General features: G+C 46.7%; 1 protein-coding gene across 1 annotated transcript; it reads right to left on the reverse strand.

Annotated features, from left to right (window-relative positions):
• Positions 1 to 6,446: 6,446 nt before the first annotated feature.
• On the reverse strand, positions 6,447 to 8,821 carry LOC144160555 (uncharacterized). The gene is made up of 3 exons (XM_077691816.1): positions 8,591 to 8,821; positions 7,235 to 7,612; positions 6,447 to 6,743 (listed from the first exon to the last, which is right to left on the reverse strand). The coding sequence occupies exons 1-3, from the start codon at positions 8,819 to 8,821 to the stop codon at positions 6,447 to 6,449; spliced, it is 906 nt and encodes a 301-aa protein (XP_077547942.1).
• Positions 8,822 to 26,134: the final 17,313 nt, after the last annotated feature.

A 26,134-nucleotide genomic window follows, 5' to 3' on the forward strand; every position in this document is an offset into this window, starting at 1 on the left:
ATTGCGCACGTTACGATTAACGTCGGGCTATGGCATACCACCCCTTCCTCGCCAGCCATTAGGCTGGTTACATTTTGACATTTTGTCATCTTTTGTTAGCCACCGGCCACCCCTTGCCCAATAAAGATTTGTAATACCTCGTCAGCCCTAATTTTTCAGCCATACTCGCGTTCGCACCCGATAAAGACGTCAGCCCAACGCGTACCCGCAGCGCGACACATACCCACTTTCGGAGCTAAGTGAAATTTCGCGCCCACATTTGTGGCGTGACGCATGTACGGAGACAGCGAGTTTTTTTGCCACTTGAGCCACGTAATGCTTGAGCCAGGCTCACCCCTAAAAAGGTTCCCATGCGTGCCACCCTTCCCACTACACCGTATGGCAACAGTCCGCGTCACACCCCTGATAGCACAAGTTTTGTGCGCCAAGTAAAACCTGCAAGGGTTACATTAAAAGCGAACTCCTGAACTTCAATGTTTGAGTGTCAAGGGATGACAAATGCCATTACGGCACAGTTGTGCCAAATTTTTGAAATTATGTGGCCGCAGAGGAATTCGAGAGTGTGACCTTGTCATAATCACTCCCAATTCATTGAAATGTCGCATTTTATTTCGATAAGCCTTCATTCTCTTACCGAGCTCCCTCTAGGCCTCTCTGTCTGGGCGCCGCCCCTTCCCCCCCCCTCCCCTTCTATTTACCAGTTGGAACAGCGTGGCCATTCAGTATTATCAATGCTGCTGGCTCGTACGCAGCGGCGGAAGCTGCCTTTTCACGAGCAAGGCATGGATTCCGATACGACAACCCACGAGTGACCTTACAAAATTAATACGACCACTAGAGATGCATAAACGATACACGAGTTTCACTTGTAAGTTACCAGCGGCGGGCTTTTCGGAAAGTAATTTCGGAAGTAACAAATTACTTTTTTCATAAAAAATTACCGCGATAAATTATTCACTATCTTACTAAATTACGCTGCGCCAACTTAATAATGGGAGGCCTTGGGAAAAGCAAAAGAAATTTGGTAAAAAAATGTATACCTTTCGGGTTTTTCTTTAAGGCATCCAAAATTTAATAAATGAACAGAGAAATCGCAAAGGTAAACATTTTCTACCTCGAAATACAGTAAAACCTGGATGTAAAGAAGTCGACAAAAGTTAGCAATTTTTCATTACGTGCAGGTTTCGAGTGAAGACTAGCGGAAATGGAGCAGAACCGAGGCCAAAATGCGAGACATCAGTGAAGGTGAACTCACCCTTCATGGATTTATTTCGCAGTGAAAAACTGCGTGAGTTGCGCCTGCTGTTTTCACACTAGCTTTCGCAAAACAAGCAAGGTCACTGACCCGCGCATAACAAACCGCGATTTAAGTATCACTTTTGCCTCTTGACACTTTTCGGTGCCAAGAACCAAACGTGCCCTGAAAGGGTGCCATTTTTCGAACTTGATTCTCTTTACCACACTCAGAATTAGGATGCTAGCTGGGACACTGTACCAGGCGGCGACAATTTTCTTTCTCGTCAGCGAAAACGGCATTTAAAATTGCGAGCTTTCCTTGAAAGGGCACAACTTTTCGTTTTCTAAAAGAATAACTCATCAAGAACAAACTGATACCACAGATATCAGTAGATACACGCGTATACACGCCGGCAGCCTAGCACCTCAAAACGTAAGCGTCGAACCAAAACCGCGCTCACACGTGGGAACGTACGGTAGTTTGCGGTGCGGGCGATAAAAGAACGTGAAGTGTAGTTGCTCTTGTTACTCAAGCTACACAAGCAAATCCAGAAGAGGATGCTATGTCAGCCATGAGATGCGCTATACACTCCGTTCATCATCCATCATCATGACGAATTTCCTTTTTAGGCGATTCTAGACGTTTTCGTTGCTACTGGATCCTCAACGTAGTGCTAGCATTCGCTAAATTAGTTCATTTTTCCTGGCCAATTTTTCTGTAAAAGTGCAAAAACAATGACAGATCAGCTTGCCGACTTCGTTACATCAAGGTTAAGCGCCGCAACATTTGGTTACAAAGAGGTCGCAAACACAAGGGATTAAATGGGGGTGCGAAGGGCTTTACACCCACGAATTCGTTACATAGAGGTTCGTTACATCCAGGTTTAACTGTACCCAGAATAGCCGAAGTGTAACTACTCGCCTTAGCTAACTGAACCACACTGAGAAAAGCTGGCTACAGTGCTCGTTTTGATCTTTCCAGGATTTTAGATGCAGAGCATCTCTTGCTCGGGGCTATGTGCGTTGTCCTTCCGGCGACCGTCCGCACCTCTCCTCCTCTCCACACCACCTGTGTGCGCTGCTCCTCTCCCCCTCTCCACGCCAGCTGTGATAACATCACTCTCTCCTCTCCCCAACACCTGTGCGCGCTGCTCCTCCTCTCCCCTCCTCCTTGCCACTTCAGATAAAGCAGGTCCGCGCCGCTGCTCCCTTCAGTTGCCGCTTCGGTCAGCGCCGTCCGATGAGCTGATAATGGACGCCAACTTTTCCAGCAAGTGACCCGCCGCGGTGGCTCAGTGGCTAAGGCGTTGCGCTGCTGAGCACGGGGTCGCGGGTTCGACTCCTGACCGCGGCGGCCGCTTTTCTGATAGAGGCTAAAAGCAAAGAAATTTCACCGTCTTCCCACGTCAGGGTTCCCACTTGGGAAGATGGTTAAAATTTTTTTCTGTTTTCTAAGAGACATCGAGGACGTCCAAGTGTCCGAGTTTTTTAAATCACAAAAAGATCGCTTTTGCTGTAGTCAAAGAATGGCAGTCAGTCAAGATCATGAACACAGGGGTAAAAAACCCCGGGCCAACTCCACTAACGTGAAACCTGCGGAGGGGAGTGTATAAGTGTATCCTTGGCGCCTTAGCGTTTTTCCCAACGGCGATGAAACCGTTCGGGGGTAGAGATATATAGCTTTGCTGTAAAATGCTCGTGTGTTTGAAGTTTGGAGCGTTCTTGTGCGAGGCCTAAACGAGTGTCCCGGTGTTTAGTATGCGTTACGTTCTAGCGGGAGGTGTAAACGAGTGTCCCAGTATTTAGGGCCGCGTCTACATAAGACGACGGTTACGACGACGACATGAGAGACCAACGGCCTGAGCCCCTAACGGACTTCGCCGCTACAAGACTTTGTACACTGTCTGCACCGTACTAATCTGGAGCCGTGCACCTATGCGTGCACACATAGCGCAGCCATGCTCTTGCGGGAGAGCAACAACTAGCAAAACAAATGGCTTCGGAAGAGAACTTTATTATTTTAAAAGGAAACCTTATTAGAGAACACCGAACTTCGGACCCCCACCTGGAAACACACTTGCACACGCGGAGGAGCAGCACTGCTCCTAAAAAGCAGCGCTGCTACCTTCGGGACACTTCTCTCTCCGGGTGCACAATTGACAGAATAACAATTCACACAGTTTTGGCGCAGGGTTGGGGTGCCGCATACATAGGGTCCCTTCGTTGCTGTGTGGGCCGGGGATTTCCAAGTTTTCCTTCCGGTAGCAGGCACCTGAATAGCAAGAACAATGATGAGACGTAAAACGCAGCAGTACATTCGTCACTACGCAATGCGAAGCGGTGACATATCTGTGTTTCAGGAGACGGTTTGCTGCGCAGTTGTGAATAGTCCAATTTAGAAAAGTCTGGTTGCTCCCGACTTAGGACAGGGCTTCGTGCGGGCAACATGTTTAAAGCAACTGATTTATTGTGCCGAAACCAAAAAGAAATTGGTCCCAGAGCTTCTTATAAAAAAAAACCTTGACAACCCAGTTTTCTTGCTTTGTTGGGTTAAAAAAAGCTGTGCTCAAGTATATGTAACTATAATTTTTCAAGTTGATTAACCGCAGAAAGCCAATGGCTTTCGATAAACATTGATAAACCTTTGATAAACTATTGCTTGTGCTCTTAAAAAAGTAGCTTCAGCTTACATTCTGATAAGAACGTAGTGTCCCTAATGTACTCCAAGAAATTATATCCCCTTTATGTTTTATGTAAGTATACAATGAAGGCATTTTAAAACACCACTTATGTGTAAAACAAGTCGACCTACATCGGTAAATTAGAGAGCACAGAATACAGATTGCCGACTTAATCACTCTCGCTGGGCGCATTGCAAGCCCCACCGTAAGCTTGGTTGGTACAGGGCCTGTGCTAGATAGGCAGAGTGGTAAGGTTTACACTACAAACAAGGCCAATTAAATTTTCTTAGATTGGAAGGTTTCCGGAGAAAATTGTAGAGCTCCTTCGTGTAAAGCCGTGTGGCTGCATTCGGCGGATGCTCATGCCTCCTTCGTAACAATGAAGCATAATCTTTTTATCGTAAAAATATAACGCTTTCTCGGGGCTTCAGTTAAATTATTTAACTACCTGTCCGTTACCTGCAGAAATTCAGGGAATTGTCTCTATTGCGTAGCATTCTATGCCCCGTGTCTTGAGTGTAAGTTCTTTACAGCCAAATTTTTTTTGTTTTCTTTTAAATCCTGTCCGACAAATTATTTCTATTTACGCTAATATAACAATTACACATGGAACTTTCGCGATATCTGCACTTTTGTGGAAATGCAGGGCGTTGTACGGTTTGCCAGTTTCCGTCATTTTTTTTTATCTTTTCCTTATTTTTTTGTTTTTCAAAATTTCCTTCGACCAATTGTCTTTATTTGCACCATTGGAACGATTACGTTTAGAACTTTCACAAAGTCTGCATTATTGTGGAAATGCAGGGCGTTACACGGTTCGGCAATTTCAGTAATTTTCTCATATTTTTCTTATTTTTTTAATTTTCAAAATTTTGTTCGGCACATTATCTCCATTTACGCTATTATAACAATTGCAGGTGCAACTTTCGAGAAATCTGCACTATAGCGGAAATGCAGGCCATTGTACGGTTTGCCATTTTCCGTAGCTTTTTATAGTTAACTTATTTTTTAGTTTTTCAAAATTTCCTTCAACTCATTATCTCCATTAACGCTATTATATCGATTATACATAGATTATTCGCGAAATCTTCATTATTGTGGAAATGCAGGGCGTAACCCTTTTCACCATTTCCCGTAAATTTTTAATATTTTTCTTGTTTCTATAGTGTTTCAAAATTTTTTTCGATGAATTATCTTACGCTATGATAATGATTACAGGTGGAACTTTCGTGAAATCAGCATTATTGTGGACATGCAGGTCGTTACATGGTTCACCATTGTCCGTAATTTTTCAATTAATAGCTAAGTGTTTTATTCCCGGATACACAAAGATTTCACTGACGTCATATCCGCCACGGAAATGACGCCAGTAAAACCGAGCAAACGGCCTGTAAAGGCTGCACCCCTGCACACAGGGTCTTCTTACGGGGAAGCAACCTTTACTACTAAAGAGTACGTTATACTTAGGGTTGTTCGTTTTAGGGTTTTATATTTTAACAAGAAACTGTTTTATGCCGAGATACACCAAGATTTCACTGATGTCATATCCGTCGCAAAAATAGCGCCAGTACACCTTTGCAGAAGCGGCCCGCGAGCAGGACGTCACTCGCCAAGCAACCCACAAGACAGCCGTCGACCCGCAAATCATGCTGAGCTGCAGATTTGGCTCCAAAATTTTACTTTCGGGTTTTACCGATTCCTATGACAGAGAAATCAACCATAGCTTTTTACTTATTTTTTAGTTTTTCGAAATTTCGTTCGACCAGTTATCTCCATTTACGCTATTGTAACGAAATTACAGGTGGAACTTTCGCAAAATCCGCATTATTGCGGAACTTGAGTGCGTTACACCTTCAGACTTTTCCCGTAATTTTTTTTTATATATTTGTCATTTTTATACCTCAAAATTTAGTGCGACCAGTTACCGCAATTTATGCTATTGTAACGCTTATAGGTTGAATATCTGAAATATCTGCATTTTTTTGGAAGCCCAGGGCGTTACATGGTCCTGGCAGGGGGGGGGGGTACTGGACTAGGAATGCTACTCATTAAAATGAATCTACGTGTATTGTTTATCAAGAAAATAAGAATGGTGAAGCCGTACTGACTCACCGAATTAAAAAGAACAAGTTGGCCCTGCTGTCATATGCAGCAGAAACTTCGTTAACTGCTACTGCCTAAGCCATGGCGCTTGTCCTGGATGCAGCAGCTTTTCTAGAACGTAAAAGTGAGAAGTGTGGCACAAAACGACTACAGCAAGCTTCTACCGCAATAAAAACCCTGATCAGGTACGGCCAAGTAGGGACCTGCAAACTTTTAAATGCACTCAGACGCTTACTCATTCCAGCTTAGCAATAGGATTACACACACACACGATATATAGACAGGCATCTACTAGATAAACGGCCAGTAACTGACCACACAACTTCACAAACAGCCGTTTTGATGGTTATATAGACCATATCACATCCCCCTATTTTTCGAAGTGTTTCGCCCTAAATAAGGAACCTGACGGATCTCACCGATGCGCAGTTATACGAAGGTGCGGTCCTGACCCCGCAGAATCGGCATTTCGGGTCCGCTGTGCAAGCGCCTGTGCAGTGCGCCCGCCAGATGATGCGGGGAGCCTGACTCGTGAACCTTGCTGAAAGAGCTGTTTCTGCCCCCAGCGCCATCCCAGGAACCTTCACGAAGAGGGCAGAAACGAACTATTCGCCTGGCGCAGCGCAGGAACTCATGGTCGGCGACGGTCTCAGCAGGTGAGAGCGGCAGTGACAGCCTCAGCCGAGCGAGGTCAAGGACGCGGTCAAAGCCCCAGTCTTGCTCCGGCTGCATGTGCAAGGAGAGGGGAAGGTAAGGCAGGAATAGTGGCAAACGTCTCTTAATAGGTCAAAATTATTCTTGCCAGATGTTTTCTTCAGAAGGGTCATTAGACAAACATTTTCCGTGGTGCCAGATTTGTAACAATGGTAGATAATTTTCGCCGACATTTTACAAAAAAAAAAAGACATCTCTGCGAATGAACTTTGGCTAAGCTTGCCGTTCCGGGGAGAACCGATGACCGATCAACTGTGCCAAAAGCCGGCAATGTTAGGAACTTTCCCCAGCTTCTCATTCAGCGCCAGATTCTTGACAGTGTTGTGAAGGGGCATTAATATTAAAAGACCTGTGGGGCGAAGAATTCATACGTAAGACATCACTCCGACAAACCGGATCGCGGCCCAATTGGTACAGGTTGTTTGCCGCAAGTGAGCAAAGTCTGTGATTCATATTGTGGCTCATGATGTCAGCTTCTCAAGCAGAAGACAATGGGTACATACCGAGGGAGAATATTGGTGGCCCGTAGGAAGGGCCAGTTCTTCACCGTCTACTTCGCTGCGGCTGGCCCTCTCAAGACACTGCGTGAAGACTTGGTGTGCTCTGTTCCGCTGTGCGACCAGCAGCTGTGACCATCGGCGCCAGGGGTCTGTAAGACTGCTCAGCAGCTCGACGTTCCCGTTGGTCTCACCAAAAAGCTCGAAGAAGAACCTTGACACCGCTGCATTGCGTCGTCCAGCGAACCCGATAGCTCCAGTAAGACACTCGAGCACCATGGAGCGACAAATACTGAGAAACTGCAATTCTTCATTGCTGCGGGGCCGTAATTCTAGCTTCATGGAGGCGCCTTCCTCGTTGATGCACTGCTGTCGGTCACATGCCTGTAACAACAACAAAAACAAAAACACTGTGTTTGTTAAAGCAGCTCGCTCTACGTAAGTGAACACAGCCACATGCATACCTGCTGAAGGACTGCACCAGTGTTTCGGAAAATACAAAAGCATTGGCATCAATTTATTGCTAACGATAAACGATATTGATTATGATTTGAAGTTATGGTGGGTAACTAAAGGAGAAACGCGGTAGTCGATAACGGGTAATCAGAGCTGATAACACTCTCACACAAACATGTTTGTTTCTTGCTCCTGTGCCAGACATGCAGTCATCCTCATCTTAATAAAAACACAAAGAAAATTTACTCTGCTTCAGGATTTATCTCGGCTACCGGAAGACTACTTTGTTAAAACAATTTTTTCACCTTGTCTCCCGACCCCCTGGAGTGAATATAATTATTTTGGTCTGTGACTCCTGCGTTTATCATTACACTACTTAATTAAACAACCATCCTCAAGCCCTGGCCAATCCCCCTCTGTGGATACGAGATGAAAAAGAAGGTGAAGAAGAAAAGAACCTTCGCACAATCTAGTCTTGAGGTGCTCGGTTTTTGTCTCCAACGACGACGACCAGAAATACTGGTAGGACTTGAACCGACACTCTTCAGGTGAACGAGGGATAGACAAACCAAGACTACTCCATTGATGGCTTGTTTCCATCTCCGTAAGAAGACGTAATGAGTAATAATACGGTTGTCTTAAAGTACTTCAAAGCAAAGAACGCTGAGTCGAATCGCGTTACATTAGCCTTACCGCTTTAGTAGGCTCCCTAGGGACAAAAAAAAACGTTTCCTGTTTCGTTGGTGAGGTAAAAAAAACTAGGCTGCGCGAGACCAGCCTTTTCATCGCAAGAAACCAGGCTCTTTGGCCTATTAAGGCTGAGCGACTTCCCCGTGAGGACCATCTGGGGTTTTTCCCCGCTGGTTATTGCGCTGTTCCACTTCGCCACTAAACTTCGCGTCTTACCTGCGCTGCAGACGTATCCTTGAGCATCGCGGCCGTTCTGGCATCGGTGCTGCTAATTCGGGCCCTGACGTCGGCCAACTCCCGGATCAACTGGCGCTCTTCATCCTCCAGGCTGTTGATCTTACACTTCAACTGCTCCAGTACGCTCATCTCGGCCTCAGGGGTGGTCCACCGCAGCGCCAGAGTGAACAGGAGCCAGAGCAGAAGTAGGAAGATATCGTATGAGGTCATATCGGGAACTGCGCTGGCTATGTTGACAAGCATGACGGTATCCTGCCACTTAGCGGGCTTCATGACGCGAATTCCAGTGGGTCCTCTCCCGAAACTGCACTAGGATCTCCGCCGAGCCGCTGCTCCGTTCGGCTGGCAAGAAGACAGGACACGCTGGCGTTCGGCCATTGCACGAGCTAGAGTGGAGATGGTGATGATGATGCCGTCGGAAGGTTTGAAACGTACCCACCACGGGGTACTCGGCAGGGCTCACGCGTTAACCATGGCCCCGTTACGTTTGTAGTTTTTGCTGAATCTTTACTCATTTTTGGAAGAGAAATTCGGTTATTCAATAAAATAGCGTTGACTGCGAAAAAATTCCCAGGGAAATAATTAAGCTTCCCTATTAATTTAAGCGATCTGTCGCGGAAACAAGGTTGAACGAAGTTACGCATCTCTCTTTTTACATATCCCAGATTTGTGGCCAGAAACGATAGAATGAGCGTCAGAGATAAGGTCAGTCCCATTCGGGTAATGGGCTCCTCCAAGAGCAACCGCCGAGCTGCCGAGAAGCGGCGGCAGTGAAGATAAAAATTAAGCGAGAGCGAAAGAGCAACACTACGTTCTGACGTGCGGATTGATGACGATGATGGCATCGATGAGGATGGCACGTACAAGGAGGATTGGCCAGGTAAGTACTGTGCCTCATCGCCCCCCCCCCCCCCCCTACGTCTCCGTGGGATCTGATGAGGAGCCCCGACGTCGGCAGTTTGATGCAAGTAGCAGATGATGTGATGTCGGCCCGATCTGGGCTTTCTCGTGCGGGCAAATATTAAAAAAGATTTAAAATGTGTAACGCTGAGCGGTTACTGTTGAAACTTGCTGGGAGATATTTCTCGATAAAAAGGAAGCATTGTACATAGCTATCTAAGCTTTGAAATTTCGTGTCACTACTCCTTTAACGCAAGGTTATCAGATCATTTACACGATGAAAAGAATCACCAACCATAATACCGGATTGGGGGAGAAGGAAGCCCTGAGACTAAGGGAAGCTTGGATAATTTCCAGGATTGAGTATCTCCTTCCGTAACTAAACCCACCACAGGCAGAAAAACTGAAACTAGAGGCGCTCATCAGAAAGGCAACGAAGGTTGCCTTAGGCGTACCAATCACGACTGGCAACGAGGCCCTTTTCAGAACAGGTACTCACAACACGATTGATGAGGTGGTTTCGGTTCATTTTGCCGACGAATTTCAAAGACTTCGGTCAACAGATCAAGGTAGAAGAATCTTCAGCAGCATTAGTTTCGATCCCACACCTCGAAACGAAGCACGGAAATTCAAGGGCCCATTTCTCGACAGCCAAACTAGAGACCTGCTCAAACCTGCTCCTTTAACCAGGAATACGGATTCCGAAAGGAATGAGGACAGGATACGGCAAATAGTTAAATTTCTACAGAAACTTGTGAAAAGATCGCCAACAGTTCAAACATATACTATGTATACCTTATTTCCAGTAGAGGCAAGCACAGCATCGTAGGTATGCACAGAGACCTTCATCCGACAGTAGCTAGCGTTCTTAAAAGTACCGCCAACATAAACACAGCCGGCATTGAACTCCACGCCATCGCCAGAGCCATTAGATACCATGGCACCTTCACACCACATAGTCTTCAGTCTGCATAACTCCCGGTGGTCATTTTCAGATTATCAAGAAGCATGAAGGCAATACTGAACGACATAAAGATTCAGCAGATTTGTTAAATGCTCACTGTCATCATCACTACGATATCATTTCAACACCTGGCCACGGGAAGATAATTGGCAATGTTCGGGCAGACCCGCTCTTTTATGAGTTAAAATTCCGGGCACCAAACATCCCCCTGGAGAGGTGCAATTATCGTGACATCACGAGACCTTAAACTGAACAGAAGGGAATTACCTCCTCCTCACCCTTACCTAGACAGGCAGTAGTACTACTAAGGCAAGCGCAGACTCACACTACATGCACCCCAGCTAGACGACATACCTTCTCTAAAGGAAGGACACAAGAATCAGCAGCGTGGAAGACTGCGGTGGATATTCCAATCAGCAACACGTCCTATGGGAATGTCCTTACAATACTTCAAGTGTACCTGACTTACGCGCTCCAACGCAGCTGTCATATCCCACTGACCCAACCTGGGCAGTTAGCTCTAGAGTGGTACATCAAAAACGCACTAGAGCAGAGTTAAGAATTCCATAGTGGCGACCTGTAGTCTAGCAGTCTGAACCGCCGTTGGTTCTGAATAACGCTCTCTCTCTCTCTCTCTCTCTCTCTCTCTCTCTCTCTCTCTCTCTCTCTCTCTCTCTCTCTCTCTCTCGCTCGCTCGCTCGCTCGCTCGCTCAAGGTGGCAGCCCCGTCGAGATCGGAATTCTGGTCCACTTGGAGGAACCGTCTTCGAACTGCCCGCCATCTTCACGCGGGCTTGGGTTGTCCAGGGAATCATTCCAGCGCAGATCGTGCCACCCAACAGTACGTATACGAGAACTGGTTTGACTCCAAAGTGAATGGTCACTTGCCGTTTCTGCGAGCACTGGCCGATGCCATTCGGTGTACGAGAGAAGTTACGGGGTGAAGGTGTGCGCTTGTCGCGTTGTATTTTAACAGCGGAGCTGTTTGAGCCGAGCTTTACCCGTCCGTAGCACCAAAAAACCTCGCGGAGCGATCACGTCACTTCGCATTGCCTAACAACTCCTGGCGCAGATGTGCGTAGCTTCGCATTCGCTTCGCGCCTAGGGATGGCTCCGCCGAGCCTCACCGGCGCCCGTCAACCCCTGATGTCACTGCGCTACACATGACATAAAGGCTCACGTACAGCGGCGTCGTCCAGGCTTTCGCGTGGGCTTGTGCCATGTGAGGTGCAACAGCCGGCTCTCAGACGAAAAGAGAGAGGCCGACAGCTCTGCTGTTTCTCCAGCCTTACCCCACTAGTGCAAGCTGCGCCAATTTTTTTCTTCTACCCACATTAGGAAGTACAAGTAAACGAAGATAACCCTCGCCGTTGTTACCGAAAGGGGTGGGGAAGGGGGGGTCCTTTGCGTGGACATGGCGTGCCCGCTTAACATCAAGCACCGGTGATGAGAAAGTACATTTCGGGTACTCTGAGTGTATTAGGAAATTTGAAACTCGTTGAGTCATTCGGATCAAAAGTGTCGCCTTTTCCTTCTTTTTTGTGCGTGTGTGCTGCATATCGATTTTTTGCCGAGCCTTTGCACCCAGGAAGAGTGTTGTACACAGTATGATTGCAGGTACGTGTTCAGTTCCAGTGCGACACATGCAAACCATCTTCTTCTTTCAGCTGCTCGCTCTTTTCACCATTCTGCAGTCTTACTGAATAATGGCATCCTCGGTGCCACGTACGCCCTGTGGTGTTTCTCGGACTGAGCTGCTAGATTGCCGGTTCCCCTGGGACATACAGCGGCCGCATTTCCAATTGCGGCACAAACGTCAGATCGCCCCTTCTAGTTCCAGCGCACGCGTTAATTATCTCCACAGTATTGTAAACGAAGAAACCACGAATCAATATTGCAGGATTGAAGGATATTGAGGGAGACCAGACATTCGGCACTTTGAGACAACCATCCTGTATTCTGTACAAAAAAAAACCCGCGATCTGACTGCGAATATGCATTGCGAGGTGACGTACGTACGTCGATAACGCAGCTTGTATCGGAATCAAAGTTGCCGCGCGCTCGTACGATCACTCTTTTCCGCTTCGTTGTATAATTTCAGGCACGTTTTCATGCGCGTAGCTTATTCGAACTCCAAAGCGGCGGATTCGGTCGCCGCTGGTTGCGGTGAGCGTCAATGTAACCAGCGCCATTGTACAGCCAAGCGCTGCGCGTTGAAAACTTGGCACGCGCAGTCAGACACACCAGCAGAGCGACGAGTAATCATTATCAGATAGGGGGGCGGGACTAGTGCGCACGTATCCCCAGGACGTCGCTCGCTGGTTCCCGTCGGCGTTGCTAGGCGGCGGCGCGATGCAGTTGGGCCACCGCTCCCGTACTCCGTTTACTTCGGCGTGGACCTGTGCATAGCCCACTGTAAATAGTCTGTGCTTTTCTTCCTTGTAGAATTACTGTATATCGCCGGTTATTTGATTGCCCGTCTCTTTCCCCTACCCCCGGCGAGACATGTGCCCTCTGACGAGAGTCAAAACTTCGCCATGTAAATATATGCTCAATAAATACTTTCTCTCTCTCTCTCTCTCTCTCTCTCTCTCTCTCTCTCTCTCGTCAATCGGTTTCGCCGTCGCGTTAAATCTGACCTACATTTGACCTCAGATGCGCCGTAACCTTGGACTCCCCGAACCGAGCTCCATCGCAAGCTGCGTTCGCCGCTTCCACAGCCGTTGCTGGCTTGGCGCATGCGCTCTCTGCAGCTGAGTCGCCGCCTGACCACGTGTCTCACCACGTACAAGCGAGCTTGGCCATAAATGAGAGCGAGGCAGAGGCAGGACCGTATGCTCTCAGCGCTGCGCGGGAGCCGGAGGTGTTGAGCCATCGTCGGCCAGCGGCGTCTGACCCCCACACGGATATCGCCCGGGGAGCCGTTCGGCTCGAAAAAACGCCAGAAGCGGGACCACAACAAAGGCAGGGTCAGGGTTTTGTGTGAATAATATAATTACAGCTAAATCAAAGGTTAACCAAGGGTTGATTGATTGATTGATTGATTGATTGATTGATTGATTGATTGGTCGATTGATTGATTGATTGATTGATTGATTGATTGATTGATTGATTGATTGATTGATTGATTGATTGATTGATTGATTGATTGATTGATTGATTGTAGGGTTTAACGCGCCGACGCAACGCAGGCGATGAGGCGCGCCGTAGTGGACGGCTCCGGACTAATTTTGACCACCTGGGGATCTTTAACGTGCACCGAAATCTCGTACACACGGGCGTTTTTGCTTTTCGCCTCCATCCGAAAAGCGGCCGCCGCGTCACTATGAATGCGTCTCCGTTACGCCTGATCTCCGCCCCGTTCCGTCCACTAAGCTGCAAAATCTTATAACAGATTATGCGATTACAAACTCAAACGTGATTAGCCTGTCGTTCTTCTTGTGGTTCGAGAGAAATGAAAAAAAAAATGGATGCAGCTTAGCTCAGCTAAACCTGGATATGCAAAGCGACAGATTTCCTTTGCCTGGTTAAGTCTTGGTTTCACTTGGTTAACCTGCCCCGGTGGCTCAGTGGCTAAGGCGTTGTGCTGCTGAGAACGAGGACGATCATAACCGATCACCATGGTGACCGATTTTATGGTAACTTCCACTCAGGACATACCTGGCTACTACAAGTACATATTCTTATAATTGGTTGTGTTGCTGGCGCGTGCGCCCCTAGGACTTCTGTGAACTTGTGAACTGCCCTCACATTCCCCACGCCGCCGGTCATTGGTATTTTCAGAAATGGATGTGTCACCGGCGGCCTCCGTTCTGTATGTGTTGTTCTTGTGAGCCTGCTTACTTTGCATTTCGTGAGTTGAGACGTTCGCTGCACCATTCGTTTATTCCTGTAATTCATACGTGAACTGTGTTTTTCACCAGCTTCCCACCCTGTCTTTTTTCAATGGAATGAAGTTGGTTATTGCTTTGCTTTTTAGAAAAGAGTTTGTCGCCCGCAGCACCGCATCTCCTGTTACTATGTAACGTTGCTTTCTTGTTCTTTTCTTTCGTTCTTTTTTTTTTCGCTGTGGAGAGGTTGTGAGGAGCACAACGTCACGAAAGTATGTACGCACATGTAAGTGCTCTCCGTTTCCCTGTTCCCTCGCCCCGAACCGCCAACTTGTGTTCTTAACGATTAAGAGTGCCCTGTAGCACACCTTCTGCACCTATATAAGCGTGCGTGCTTCTAGGTTGTATGTTACTGAGATGAAGACTGGTCCCCCAGTCGAAACGTCAGTAAACCACTGTTTTTAGATGCGAAGCATCTCATGCTCGGGGCCGTGTCCCTCCCTCCCTCGTTGTCGTTGTCCGCCGTCCACACTGCGCATGCGCGTCTCTTCAGCCCCGTCAGCGTATGGGCTGACGTCAGCGCAGTCCACTATAAAAATAAATAGATAGGCTTCGCCCGGTTGCGATCCCACGACTCTCTGGCCGCAACGGGAGGTACGTGGCGCTCTTCCCACTGCGCTACAAACCGAGACGAGAGCATGTGCTACGAACGCACCTTATGTCCTTCACTCATTCAAACTACGTCAAGAAGCTACTGATACAACGAAGGCACGCGAAGCTGAACGTCAACGGAAACGACGAACTGAAAACTAATAAGAACTTCAGTCGACCCCATGGCTGCTTCGCATACTACTCAGGGTTTCCCTACGGGAAGATGGTGTCATTTTTTTGTTTATAATCGTGGGTAAACCATTTTCTCTATTATTCTCCTCAAAAAGTTTCTTCCACTGCTTATTTATATATATATATATATATATATATATATATATATATATATATATATATATATATATATATATATATATATATTATAACGTGGCGGCAGAGCAAATGACTCGAACCATGGTTGAAGATGAAGCGATGTAGCAAAGGTAGAACGATCTATCTACAGTATTTACTTGGCGGCCCTTAGAGAGTCAGCGCAGAGTTCACCAGCACTTTATTCGTCGTCGTCGTCACTGGGTTTTTGTGATGGCGCTGTGGGGTATTGCCCACGTACATGTCCCGTGGCATTACCCGCCGGTCGAGGGCGACCGTCCCGGTCGAAGCTGTGACGCGGTGAGAATGGTGATGCAGATGAGTAATGCGGAGAAATACAAGCCAGGCAGCGTGTCCCACCTAGCCTCGTCGTCGTCGCAGAGGCTCGCGCGTGACGCTACACGCCGCTGTCGTATTCCTCGGCTTTGATGGCGCAGCATAATCACCTCCTCGAAGGCGAGCGTCCCAGTCGAGTCCGCAATATCATGATGAGCCCACTTGCATGTCCCGTGGTGACAATATATATATATATATATATATATATATATATATATATATATATATATATATATATATATATATATATATATATATATATATATATATATATATATTGTGAGCTTTGTTTGAGGCTACAGCCTGTATGCCACCATAGGTAGCAATTGCCCACTATCATCACCACCGGCTTGAGGTGATAACTTCTTCATTTCCTGTACAAACTCATCATCATCGACGAGCCCGCTTCTTCAGAGATCATCATCAGTGCTGGGGCCTGATCGCCATCTTGCGTTCTAGTCGACTCGCCTCCGAATAAAGGAGCTACGAAGCCACGGTCTGGTCGCCTGTTATCTACGGCCTCACAATATATATATATATATATATATATATATATTCACAAGAAGTTAAGTGCTACTTCAAGCTTCCGGTGGCAATGGGGGTCAAGAAAGTAGACAAAAGAAAAGACGCCAGTACAGCCATACACAGCTGTTAAACCAGATTTAAGATCACGTGAGTAAAACAGCGGAGAGTACTGTACTTGGGTTGTGGCGGGGGGAAGGAGAGGAGGTGCACATAAGGGCAGCCAGAAAGGAAGTTTCGAATGGAAATTGTCGTACATTCATTTACAAGAGTACCAGAAACAACACAATTGTCAATCAACTCAAAAAGTTGTTTAGTGCTACAGTCAAGCGTCCGGGGGCAATACAGGTCAAGAAGAGAAAGGCGAAAATTGAAGACAGGTGAACGCAAGCTCCACCATTCCCGTGCTTCACTATCCGAATTTGTGATGCCACAAAATGAAGTGCGGGATAGTGCAAGGGGGCTACAATACTTGTTTTCACGTTTTTGGAATTTTCTGCATTAAAAGCAACTTCGGCTGCTGCTAGTATATTTTTACTCACGTTCTTTGTCGTAAATCTTCAAAGTTTTGTTTAATCTCCTGGGTCAAGACGGCTGGTGTTCCTGTGGGGCCCTTTGGAACATCAAAAAGGACCCCAAATTTACCTCCGGAGTGTACTAGTGGGCAGGATAACAGTAATGCCGTTTTAAAAGCAGTCTGGCATTCGGATAATGCCACATTGGATGTTATTGTTCCTCTGTAACTGTGTAATAAAATTCTGTCATAGGTGGGATACTTCAAAAGGGTAAATAAAAGCATGTGCAAGTATTCGTCATCAAAGCAAATAATTCTATCATACATATGAACATAGGGTTTAAAAAAGAAGGGGGGGGGGAGACAGCCAAAAGCCTTGCAAACACTTTATTGTACAAAATTAATAAGCTATAAAGTGAAGTACACTTTTTTCAGTAGGGGTGTGTGAATAGTGATTTTTCGTTTCGAAATGAATATGAAGGAACAATGATTTTTTAGAATAGTTGGCAATCAAAGTGAATATTTTAGAATCTAGGCAACTATTTAACAATTTAAAAAAACTGAAGTTCACATTTTGTCACTCATGCGTGTAACCAGCCTGTAAAAATCTAAAAGGCTCATATAAAAGAAGTTGCGAAATTCTTTCAGTGCAGAAAACAACGATTTATAATGATATGTTATATACAAGGGAACTTTATCTGATGTGCGAACTTCAACCACGAGTGTTTCAGAGTTATCTGCTACAGGACCTCAAAATGTCAATTCCTCAAACCACGGACAGAAAACCTCTTCCCCATAATTGGCGTCAATCCATTCGTGTCCGCCCTCTTCCCGAAAATACGCATCCCACTTTGCACTCCGGTCGTCGACACGCTTGTAGCCAAGCCCAAGAACAAATCTACGGAAAAATCCTAACGTTTTGTACACAGATGCCAGCCCTTACTTCAATCCGTCCCATTACTTAGCCTTAGCAACCACTAAAGACAAGGTCATCACCTGCGCCTCAATCAAGACCACATCTACCTGGGCCGCGGAAGAATTTGCTGTGGCCCTCACCATCACTCAAACACCCGCCACAATTCTAATTACGGACTGTCAAGCCGTCTGTCGCAGCTTTTTATCAGGTTATGTGGCCTCAACTACGTGGAACCTCCTGGATCAACACGCCCCCAACAGGAAGATCGACATTGTGTGGACCCCGGGACACTCCTCACTAACGGGCAATAATTTTGCCCATAGACAAGCCTGCGAACTCGCCTCCCAGGCCTCTGAGGAACCACATAGTCTCGTTCCCCTGCTCACATTTCAAGACATCACCCAACATTACCGCACATCAAGACAAAATTTTCCCCCTCCTCACCCGCATCTTACTAAAACAGAAGAAGTAATACTCCGGAGGCTTCAAACAAACACCTTTCCTCACCCAACTTGGCTACATCGGATGTACCCCACCCAATACTCTGCCACATGTAAATTCTGCCCTAACCCATGTAGCCTCATACACATGATCTTGGGGTGCGCACACAACCCAACCATCCCTCCTTTACCCACTTCCCTTCCCCTTCCCGAGCTGTGGGAGAACCTGACGACCAGCGCCGGCTTGGATGCACAGCAACTCCTGGTGTCCAGGGCTGAGACAGCAAGGTCGTCCCATGGTCTCCTGGACTGAGGAGCCACTCCCACATCACCAGGCTAAAGTTTTTCCTCCTCCTCCTCCTCCTCCTCTGCTGCTTAGGGTATAATTGTATATTCGTTCAAGATATGACGCAACACAAGTTAAGAAAACATGTAGACATCAGTTCCACGAAGATTTATGTTGGTTCTAGGGCATATGTGGCTATAGCGTTTATTGAAAATTGGTCTAATTTATATTGTCACGTGGCCAAAGACGACGCAGTTGTCTTCAAAGAAAACAAGTTTATTGGAGCGAACTTGTGCTCTCCTAACAACTCAAAAGAATACAGAGGCGGCGAAGCAGCGGTCAACAAATTGACTTGCGCTGGCTAGTGTCGTCGAAAGGAATGCCGCGACGTCTGCTCTGCAGGCTTTTATCTTTCGCCGCGAGTGTTTCTGGAACCGTCGATTTACATCCAGAACATTGTAGATCAGAGAAGATTATTCTGGGCTAGTGACGTTAAGCTGAATGAGATAGCCCTTGCGCCATAAAAATAAAGAATGAAAGACGCGCTTCGCTTGGGTCACAGATAACAGAGCCGGGCGTGACCGGGCAGTAAAAACAAACAATAAATAAACGAACCCATACGTGGTTCGCGGCAATATACTGTAATAGGGTAGTGAATTGGGCGAGTTTGAATCTGCTCATGGTGGCTTGCCGGCTTGCAATATCTATTTTCTTCGCACTAACACTGCGGGAATTTTATTGTTAAAGAGAGAGAGAGAGAGAGAGAATGCATTTAATGGTAAAAGTGAAGTTAGCCGAGCCATATCGCTTAGCATGCTACGCCATATGAGGGAACGAAAACATGAGAGTCTGTGAACTGAAATAAATAAATAAATAAATAAATAAATAAATAAATAAATAAATAAATAAATAAATAAATAACGAGGTAATGCACACAAGTGTTCAAGCACATACACAAAGAACACTACTTACACCGCGGATGACCCAAACGCATAGGAATCTGAAGTACGGGTTCCACAAAGGTAATTAAATTCTTTTTTTTATAAATGTACAAAACCATTTACCATCCGTTCTTCAAGAAATTTGAGAGAAGTTCGAAATCATTCCAACATCAAAATTTTGTCAAATGTGCGTCAAAACGTTTTCTAAATCGCGTAGAAGCTTCGCTAAAAGTTCCTCCAGTCGATCGTCAAACCTTCAAAGACACAAATCGCCGATAAGGAAAAACGCCCGTGTGTACGAGATTTCTGCTCACGTTAAAGATCCCCAGGTGGTCAAAATTAATCCGGAGCCCTCCACTAAACGCATCTACGTACGATCTAAATGTATACAAATACGCGGTTTATGAGCTAAAGGTTATACTAATGTACTCCTTCATGATCGATGCCTGTATTGTCTTATCTAGAACAATTCCTTTTTCTCGATTTTCAAATAACTGTTTTGACACAACGAAAGCCTGGTTTCACGCACGTGTCGTGTGTCCAGAGATACAGTGGAACCCCGATAATACGACTTTCAAGGGACCGCAAGAAAGCGTCGTATGACCGGGGTGTCGTACGACCGGGGCGCGGGTAAATGCCGGCCTAGTAAACAGTCTCACGCGACATGTGGGCTAGAAACCTATTTAAACTACTATATTTAGCGCGTTCTCGTCTGATTTGCGAACCTTTAGCTGAAATCGCAAGTTTAACCAAAAAAGAAATGCCTATGTTGTGACCCCGCGCCCCTCCAGGGCGTTCAAGCTAACCCCACCCAGCGACGCGCGCTACGCGACACCCGTGCCATCCGGTGCTATTTATAGCCCGCCAGCCCCGCGCCTTGCGCGAGCGAGATAAGTCCGACGTGGTCGAGAAAACTGAGAAGGGAAAAAGCGAGTGTTAAACTGCCAATGCTAAGCGAAAAGAAGGATAGTGCAAGGCGAAGATGAAAAAAAAAAACAGATTTCTTCTACAGGGTAAGACCCCCTTCGAACAGCCCCGTGCCGTCGCTGTTGGGTCAAAGGGCTCAATACATAGCTGTTTTCGTTTCCCACAAGATCTAGCAACGCGATATAGATAAGATTATTCGAACTTCGCGAGTAAACCACTTTGTGGCAAAAATTATAGCGTGGTCTTGCTACAGTGACTTGCTGCGGCGGCCAGCGAGTGACCCAAAATGGCGCTGCATACATATACGTGTCTGCAGCCTTGCGGCGGACACGAGTGAATCGAGGCCCCCTAGCAAAGAAAGGAGTGAAGTGACAACACGGCTTTGAAAGACACTGACAAGCAGAGAGAGGGAGCGAGAGCGTCGTGAAAGAAACTTGGATAGAGCAGGCGAGGAAAGCGGGTGTTCGGTCATCGCGGTGGGGTTGCGTCGTATGTGTTTTCGCATTCGTCGGTGGCTCAATGGGAACTTCAAATTTGCGGTTTGCCTGCCCCCTGAACTTCGACTTTTCACCCGTTGGCGCGTGAGCGTACTGCTGCCGCGTGGGGCCAGCGAAAATGTAACTCGCGCTCGCGAGTACCCGCCCGCGTGCTTGCGTCTGTTCAGTAAGTTGACTAGCCCGCATGGGGGCCTTTGCTCATCAAGCAACGTCGTCGTCGTCATCATCATCATCATCATCATCATCATCATCATCATCATCACCACCAGCCTATCTACGCCCACTGCAGGGCAAAGGCCCCTCCCATTATTCTCCAATTACCTCGGTCCTGTGCCAACTGTGACCAATTTATCCCCGCAAACTTCTTGATCTCATCTGCCCATCTAACTTTTTGCCGCCCCCTGCAACGCGTGCCTTCTCTAGGGATCCACTCTGTTACCCTTAATGACCAGCGGTTATCTTGCCTTCGCATTGCATGCCCTGCCCACGTGCATTTCTTCTTCTTAATTTCTACTAATATGTCTTTAACACCACTTTGCTCCCTGACCCACTCCGCTCTCTTCTTGTCCCTTAATGTTACACCTATCATTTTCCGCTCCATTGCCCGCTGAGTCGTTCTCAATTTAAGTTGAACCGTCTTAGTGAGCCTCCAAGTTTCTTCCCCGTAGGTGAGTACCGGTAAGATGCAGCTGTCATACACTTTCTTCTTCAGCGACAATGGTAGTCTGCTATTCATTATCTGAGAATGTCTGCCATATGCACCCCACCCCATTCTGATCCTTCTAATTATCTCTGCCTCATGGTTGGGATCTGGGGTCACAACTTGGCCTAAGTAGATATATTCGCTTACCACTTCTACTACCTCGCCACCTATCTCAAACCGCTGTGCTGTCCCGAGGTTATTGATCATTACTTTAGTTTTCTGCATATTAATTTTCAGGCCCATGGTTCTACTCTGTTCGCCCAGTGCGGAAAGCATGCTTTGCCATTCGTCCCCTGAGTTACATAGCAAGGCCACGTCATCAGCAAATCTGAGGTTACTCAGGTATTCTCCATTAACCCTTACTCCCAACTGTTCCCAATCCAATGTTCTGAATACTCCTTGTAAACATGCTGTGAATAACATTGGAGAGATTGTGTCTCCTTGTCTGACACCCTTCCTTATAGGTATTTTACTGCTCTCCCTATGAAGGATGATGGTAGCTCTAGACCCATTGTAGATATCCTCTAGTATTCTTACATAATGCTCATCTACCCCCTGGTTCTGTAATGCCTGAATGACTGCTAGGGTTTCGACCGAGTCAAATGCTTTCTCATAATCTATGAAGGCTATCAGGGCCGTAGCCAGAAATTTTTTTCGGAGGGGGTTATGGGTTTCGGGAAGGGGGTAGTTTTGCCGAAAGCAACAGTAAGTATTGCTTACGCGCTGCCTGGAAAAGATTTCGGGAGGGGTTCGAACCCCCAAACCCCCCCTCTGGGTACGGCCCTGAAGGCTATATATAGGGGTTCAGTATACTCGGCGCACTTCTCTATCACCTGATTGGTCGTGTGAATATGGTCCATTGTTGAATAACCTTTACGGAACCTTGCATGTTCTTTAGGTTGACTGAAATCTAAGGTTGCAGAAATTCGGTTAGCGATTATCTTGGTAAATACCTTGTAGACGACTGACAGTAAGCTGATCGGCCTGTAACTTTTCAAGTCCTTCATGTCGCCTTTCTTATGGATTAGGATGATGTTCGCGTTCTTCCAAGATTCCGGTACCATTGCGGTCATTAGGCATTGCGTATACAGGTTTGCCAGTTTTTCAAGTACAATTTCTTCGCCATCCTTCAAGAGGTCTGCTGTTATCTGATCCTCACCAGGTGCTTTGCCCCCTTTCATTTCTTTCAAAGCCTTCCTTACTTCTTCGGTCGTTACTGGTGGGATGTCTATCTCCTCTGAACTACTGTCTCGTTCGGCATTATCCTAGATGTCCCGGCTACTGTACAGATCCCTATAGAACTCCTCGGCCACTGTGACTATTTTATCCCTATTTGTGATGACATTACCCTGCTTATCCTTAAGTGCATACATCTGATTTTTCCCCACGCCAAGACGTCTCTTCACTGCTTTCAGGCTACCTCCGTTCTTTACAGCGTATTCGATCCTCTCCATATTATACTTGCGTATGTCAGCTGTCTTACGCTTATTGATTAACTTCGAGAGCTCCGCTAGCTCTATTCTGTCAGCTGCGGTAGAAGTTTACCAGTATCCTGTCTAGCAGCGTCAAACGGGGGTTAAAAATAAAGAAAGGTCATCAGGACGAGGTGGCGAAGCGGTGTAGAATATGTGCAAAACGCCGGTTTATCCACGTCAGGATCCGTCGTATGAAGCGGGCCGCGTGAGCCCGAGAGTCATATCATCGGGGTTTTTAATGCATTGTATCTATGGGTAGTTTGCCGGGACCGCGGTGATTCGTCGTAAGAAGCGGGTCGTCGTCCGAGGGACGTAAGTCCGAGGGACGTAACAGCGGGGTTTCACTGTAATATCAAAGCTTTTCGGTCTGCCATCCGGTGTATGTGGAACGTATTAATTTTTTAACAGGGCGCCATCGGCCCATTAAGAAAGCTTTCGCTCTACAGAGGTCAAACCGAAATCGGCACTGGTGTGGAATAACAGACATGCATTGTCGTAAAACTAGCTTCACGACTGCTGCGGTGTTAACGCCTTCTTGTCAAGAAGCTTTATTTCGATATCTAGGAGCATAAACGTAGACACGTTCATTCAGTTCACAGTGTCTTCTTGCGCGTCATTCGAGCAGAAAACCGGGGACTCTGGGTCTTCCAGTAAGCATAAGAGGGTCTCCTGTCGGCTGTTCTTTACCCGCAAGTCACCTATGCATTGCGACAAAGCCTGCATCGCTAGTAGTGGAGGTCTGGAGTAAGCCGATGCATTTTTTCGGCGGTAGATGTGTACATATTTTTGTAGCGTAAGCTACACTGGCGGAGGTTGAGCAGTTTCGCAAGGACCTTGAAGGGCTGTGCTGCGGAAGCGCGAGGAGCATTGGATTGGATTGGATTGTATTGGATTGGACTGAATTGACTTGGATTGGATGTGGATTGGATTGGATTGGATTGGTGTGTAGAGAATTCGGTCTGCACATTCGCTGGTCTGCGCATTCCAGAGGAGTAACGTCATAGCCGCGACAGAAGCACTGTCGCCGGCTCGTGCCCAGCTGTGCGCCTCGGTTGCACAGTAGTCAAGTCTGACGCTGCGCCGGAGCAGCTTGATAGCCGTTTCGCGTGTCTTCTAGAGAGCCGTGCTGCGCATGCGCGAGGAGCGGTAACTGCAATGGACTGGACGGGACTGGAAGGGACTGGATTGAATTGGATTGGATTGAAAATCGTTTTAGCAGCAGTAAGCATGGCAATAAGCTTATCCTAGACAACCAGGAAAACTAAGAATAACCAGCGGAACCTTAGCTCACGCTACGTATATCCTAGCATAGCCGAGCTAAACCACTGCAAATTTTTTTCATTTATGGCCATTGAAAGAAAGGGATCGTAGGACATGCATACTTCATGCACAGAAAATTTTGCGCGGCAATCCAAAACTTCAAGGGGCATCCTTAAATCAAGTATGGCCTCGTGGCATGGTGCTACGACAGCTACTGCAAGTTGGCCCCCCTTGCAACCATTTGCAAATGAATGGGTTCTAGACTTAATGAAATGGTGTAATAAAACGCTTTGGTAGAGGAGCTGGTTGATGAGATGTTTAGATGTGTTCAGCTGTAACCCTCAAAAGAGCAGTGAAACCGAGCAGCTTTTGCAAAATATGCGCGCATGTCTTGCTAGAAGATCTATGCTAAGGGCCCTAATAAAAAGGCTATACATATATGAACGACCAAGTTACGTGAGATTTTGCTTGAGGCAATACCAATAACGAAGAGTGTGGATATTTGAAAAAAAAAAGCTTACAATGGAATCGCAGCGCATGCGCGTTTCCGGAAGATGTTTCAGGATGTTAAAAAGCGGCATGCAGGATAGCGGAGATTCGAAATATGTGCAGAAAAAAGGCAGGAAACTGAGTCTGATTGTGAGCTTGCTGCTGCTCATATAAGGATCATATTCGGCTTGGGTGACTCGAGCACGCAACCTCTACTATTTTGTGAGTTCATCGACCATATTTAAATCACGCTTCAGGGCCCCTTAAATACAGTAATAATTACAAGGTGAAAAACTAATATCCGCACTTGACCCAAATAATAGCCCACGAGATTCTAGTGATTTCATCCTCTTAATGAAAGGCACTGTTACATTTTGAGATCTTGGCTCAACGTGTGTGGGCATCCTGCATGTAAACACTAGAGGTGTGCGAACATTCCAAACCTTCAAATATCGAGGTGAATAATCTGGTATTTATTTGGCTCCGAAGTATTTTCATGGTACTTAAGGTAGTGCGTCGAAATGCGAAAACGCAAATGGTCAATTGTTTACGCGAACTGGAATACATGAAATTATGCCTTGTTGAAAACAAGAATAGCTACGCTTAAGCATATGCAGAGTATATTCCTTGCAGTAAGTTCTTTGTGTACCAGATGTATAACCGCTGCAAACATGCCCCGAATTTCTCTACTAGAGCGGATGGGCTTTTCCGCAATACAACGTGACGTGAGGCTTAACTGCCAGAGAAAACGAAACAGACGACTACAAAGCGAGACGATTTCGTACTGACAAGCCGAAACCAGCGCCCTCGACAAAAGGAAGGTGCTTTTTGGAGAGAGCCTCTTACTTCCTTGACATTGCGCGGACTCTTCTCTCTCTTTTCACATCCTTACTATACTCATAACTTACAACCTCCGTTTCATTTGCCTTGGGTTCTGTCGGCCTCAGCCAATCGCAACAACGGCCACATAATACTATATAAGTTCAGTGCGGGAAAGTAGCTGGTAAGTAGCATGCCTATTCTGTTTTCCTCATTGTGATCCAGCTTATTTTAGCGAAGTGACGTTAAAAGTGGTGCCAGTGTTGTAACAAGGCAACCTTTCGAATGTATCAAACTTGTATTAGATGCGACTGCATCTCATTCACTCGCCTTGTCCCTCCATACGGCGTTGTTGTCCGTCCACACCCCTCCGCCATTCTCCTCGCCGCGCGAGCTGCGCTCTCCGCCGCTCACCCCCTCTCCTCTCCGATAGCGAGTACTCTCTCGCGAGGGGCATTGGATTGGATTCGATTGGGTTGGCTTGGCTTGGCTTGGCTTGGATTGGATTGGATTGGATTGGATTAGAGTAGATTGTGTTGGATTGTGTTCGTCATAGCCGCGCCACGTTGCGTCATAGCCGCGGTCGTTCCAGCACCGGCGTTCCGATTTCCATCGATGCGTTGAATGGAGCCTAACAATTCTGCTATCGCCCGCGCAACCGTAACAAGCACCGATCACTGTGATAACAGGAATGCTAGCACCACTGAAGACAAGGCTGCGAAGCGGC

Source organism: Haemaphysalis longicornis, unplaced genomic scaffold (genome assembly GCF_048455015.1).
Source record: "Haemaphysalis longicornis isolate Haplotype H1 unplaced genomic scaffold, Haemaphysalis longicornis Haplotype H1 scaffold_1, whole genome shotgun sequence".
Classification (NCBI taxonomy): Eukaryota; Metazoa; Arthropoda; class Arachnida; order Ixodida; family Ixodidae; genus Haemaphysalis; species Haemaphysalis longicornis.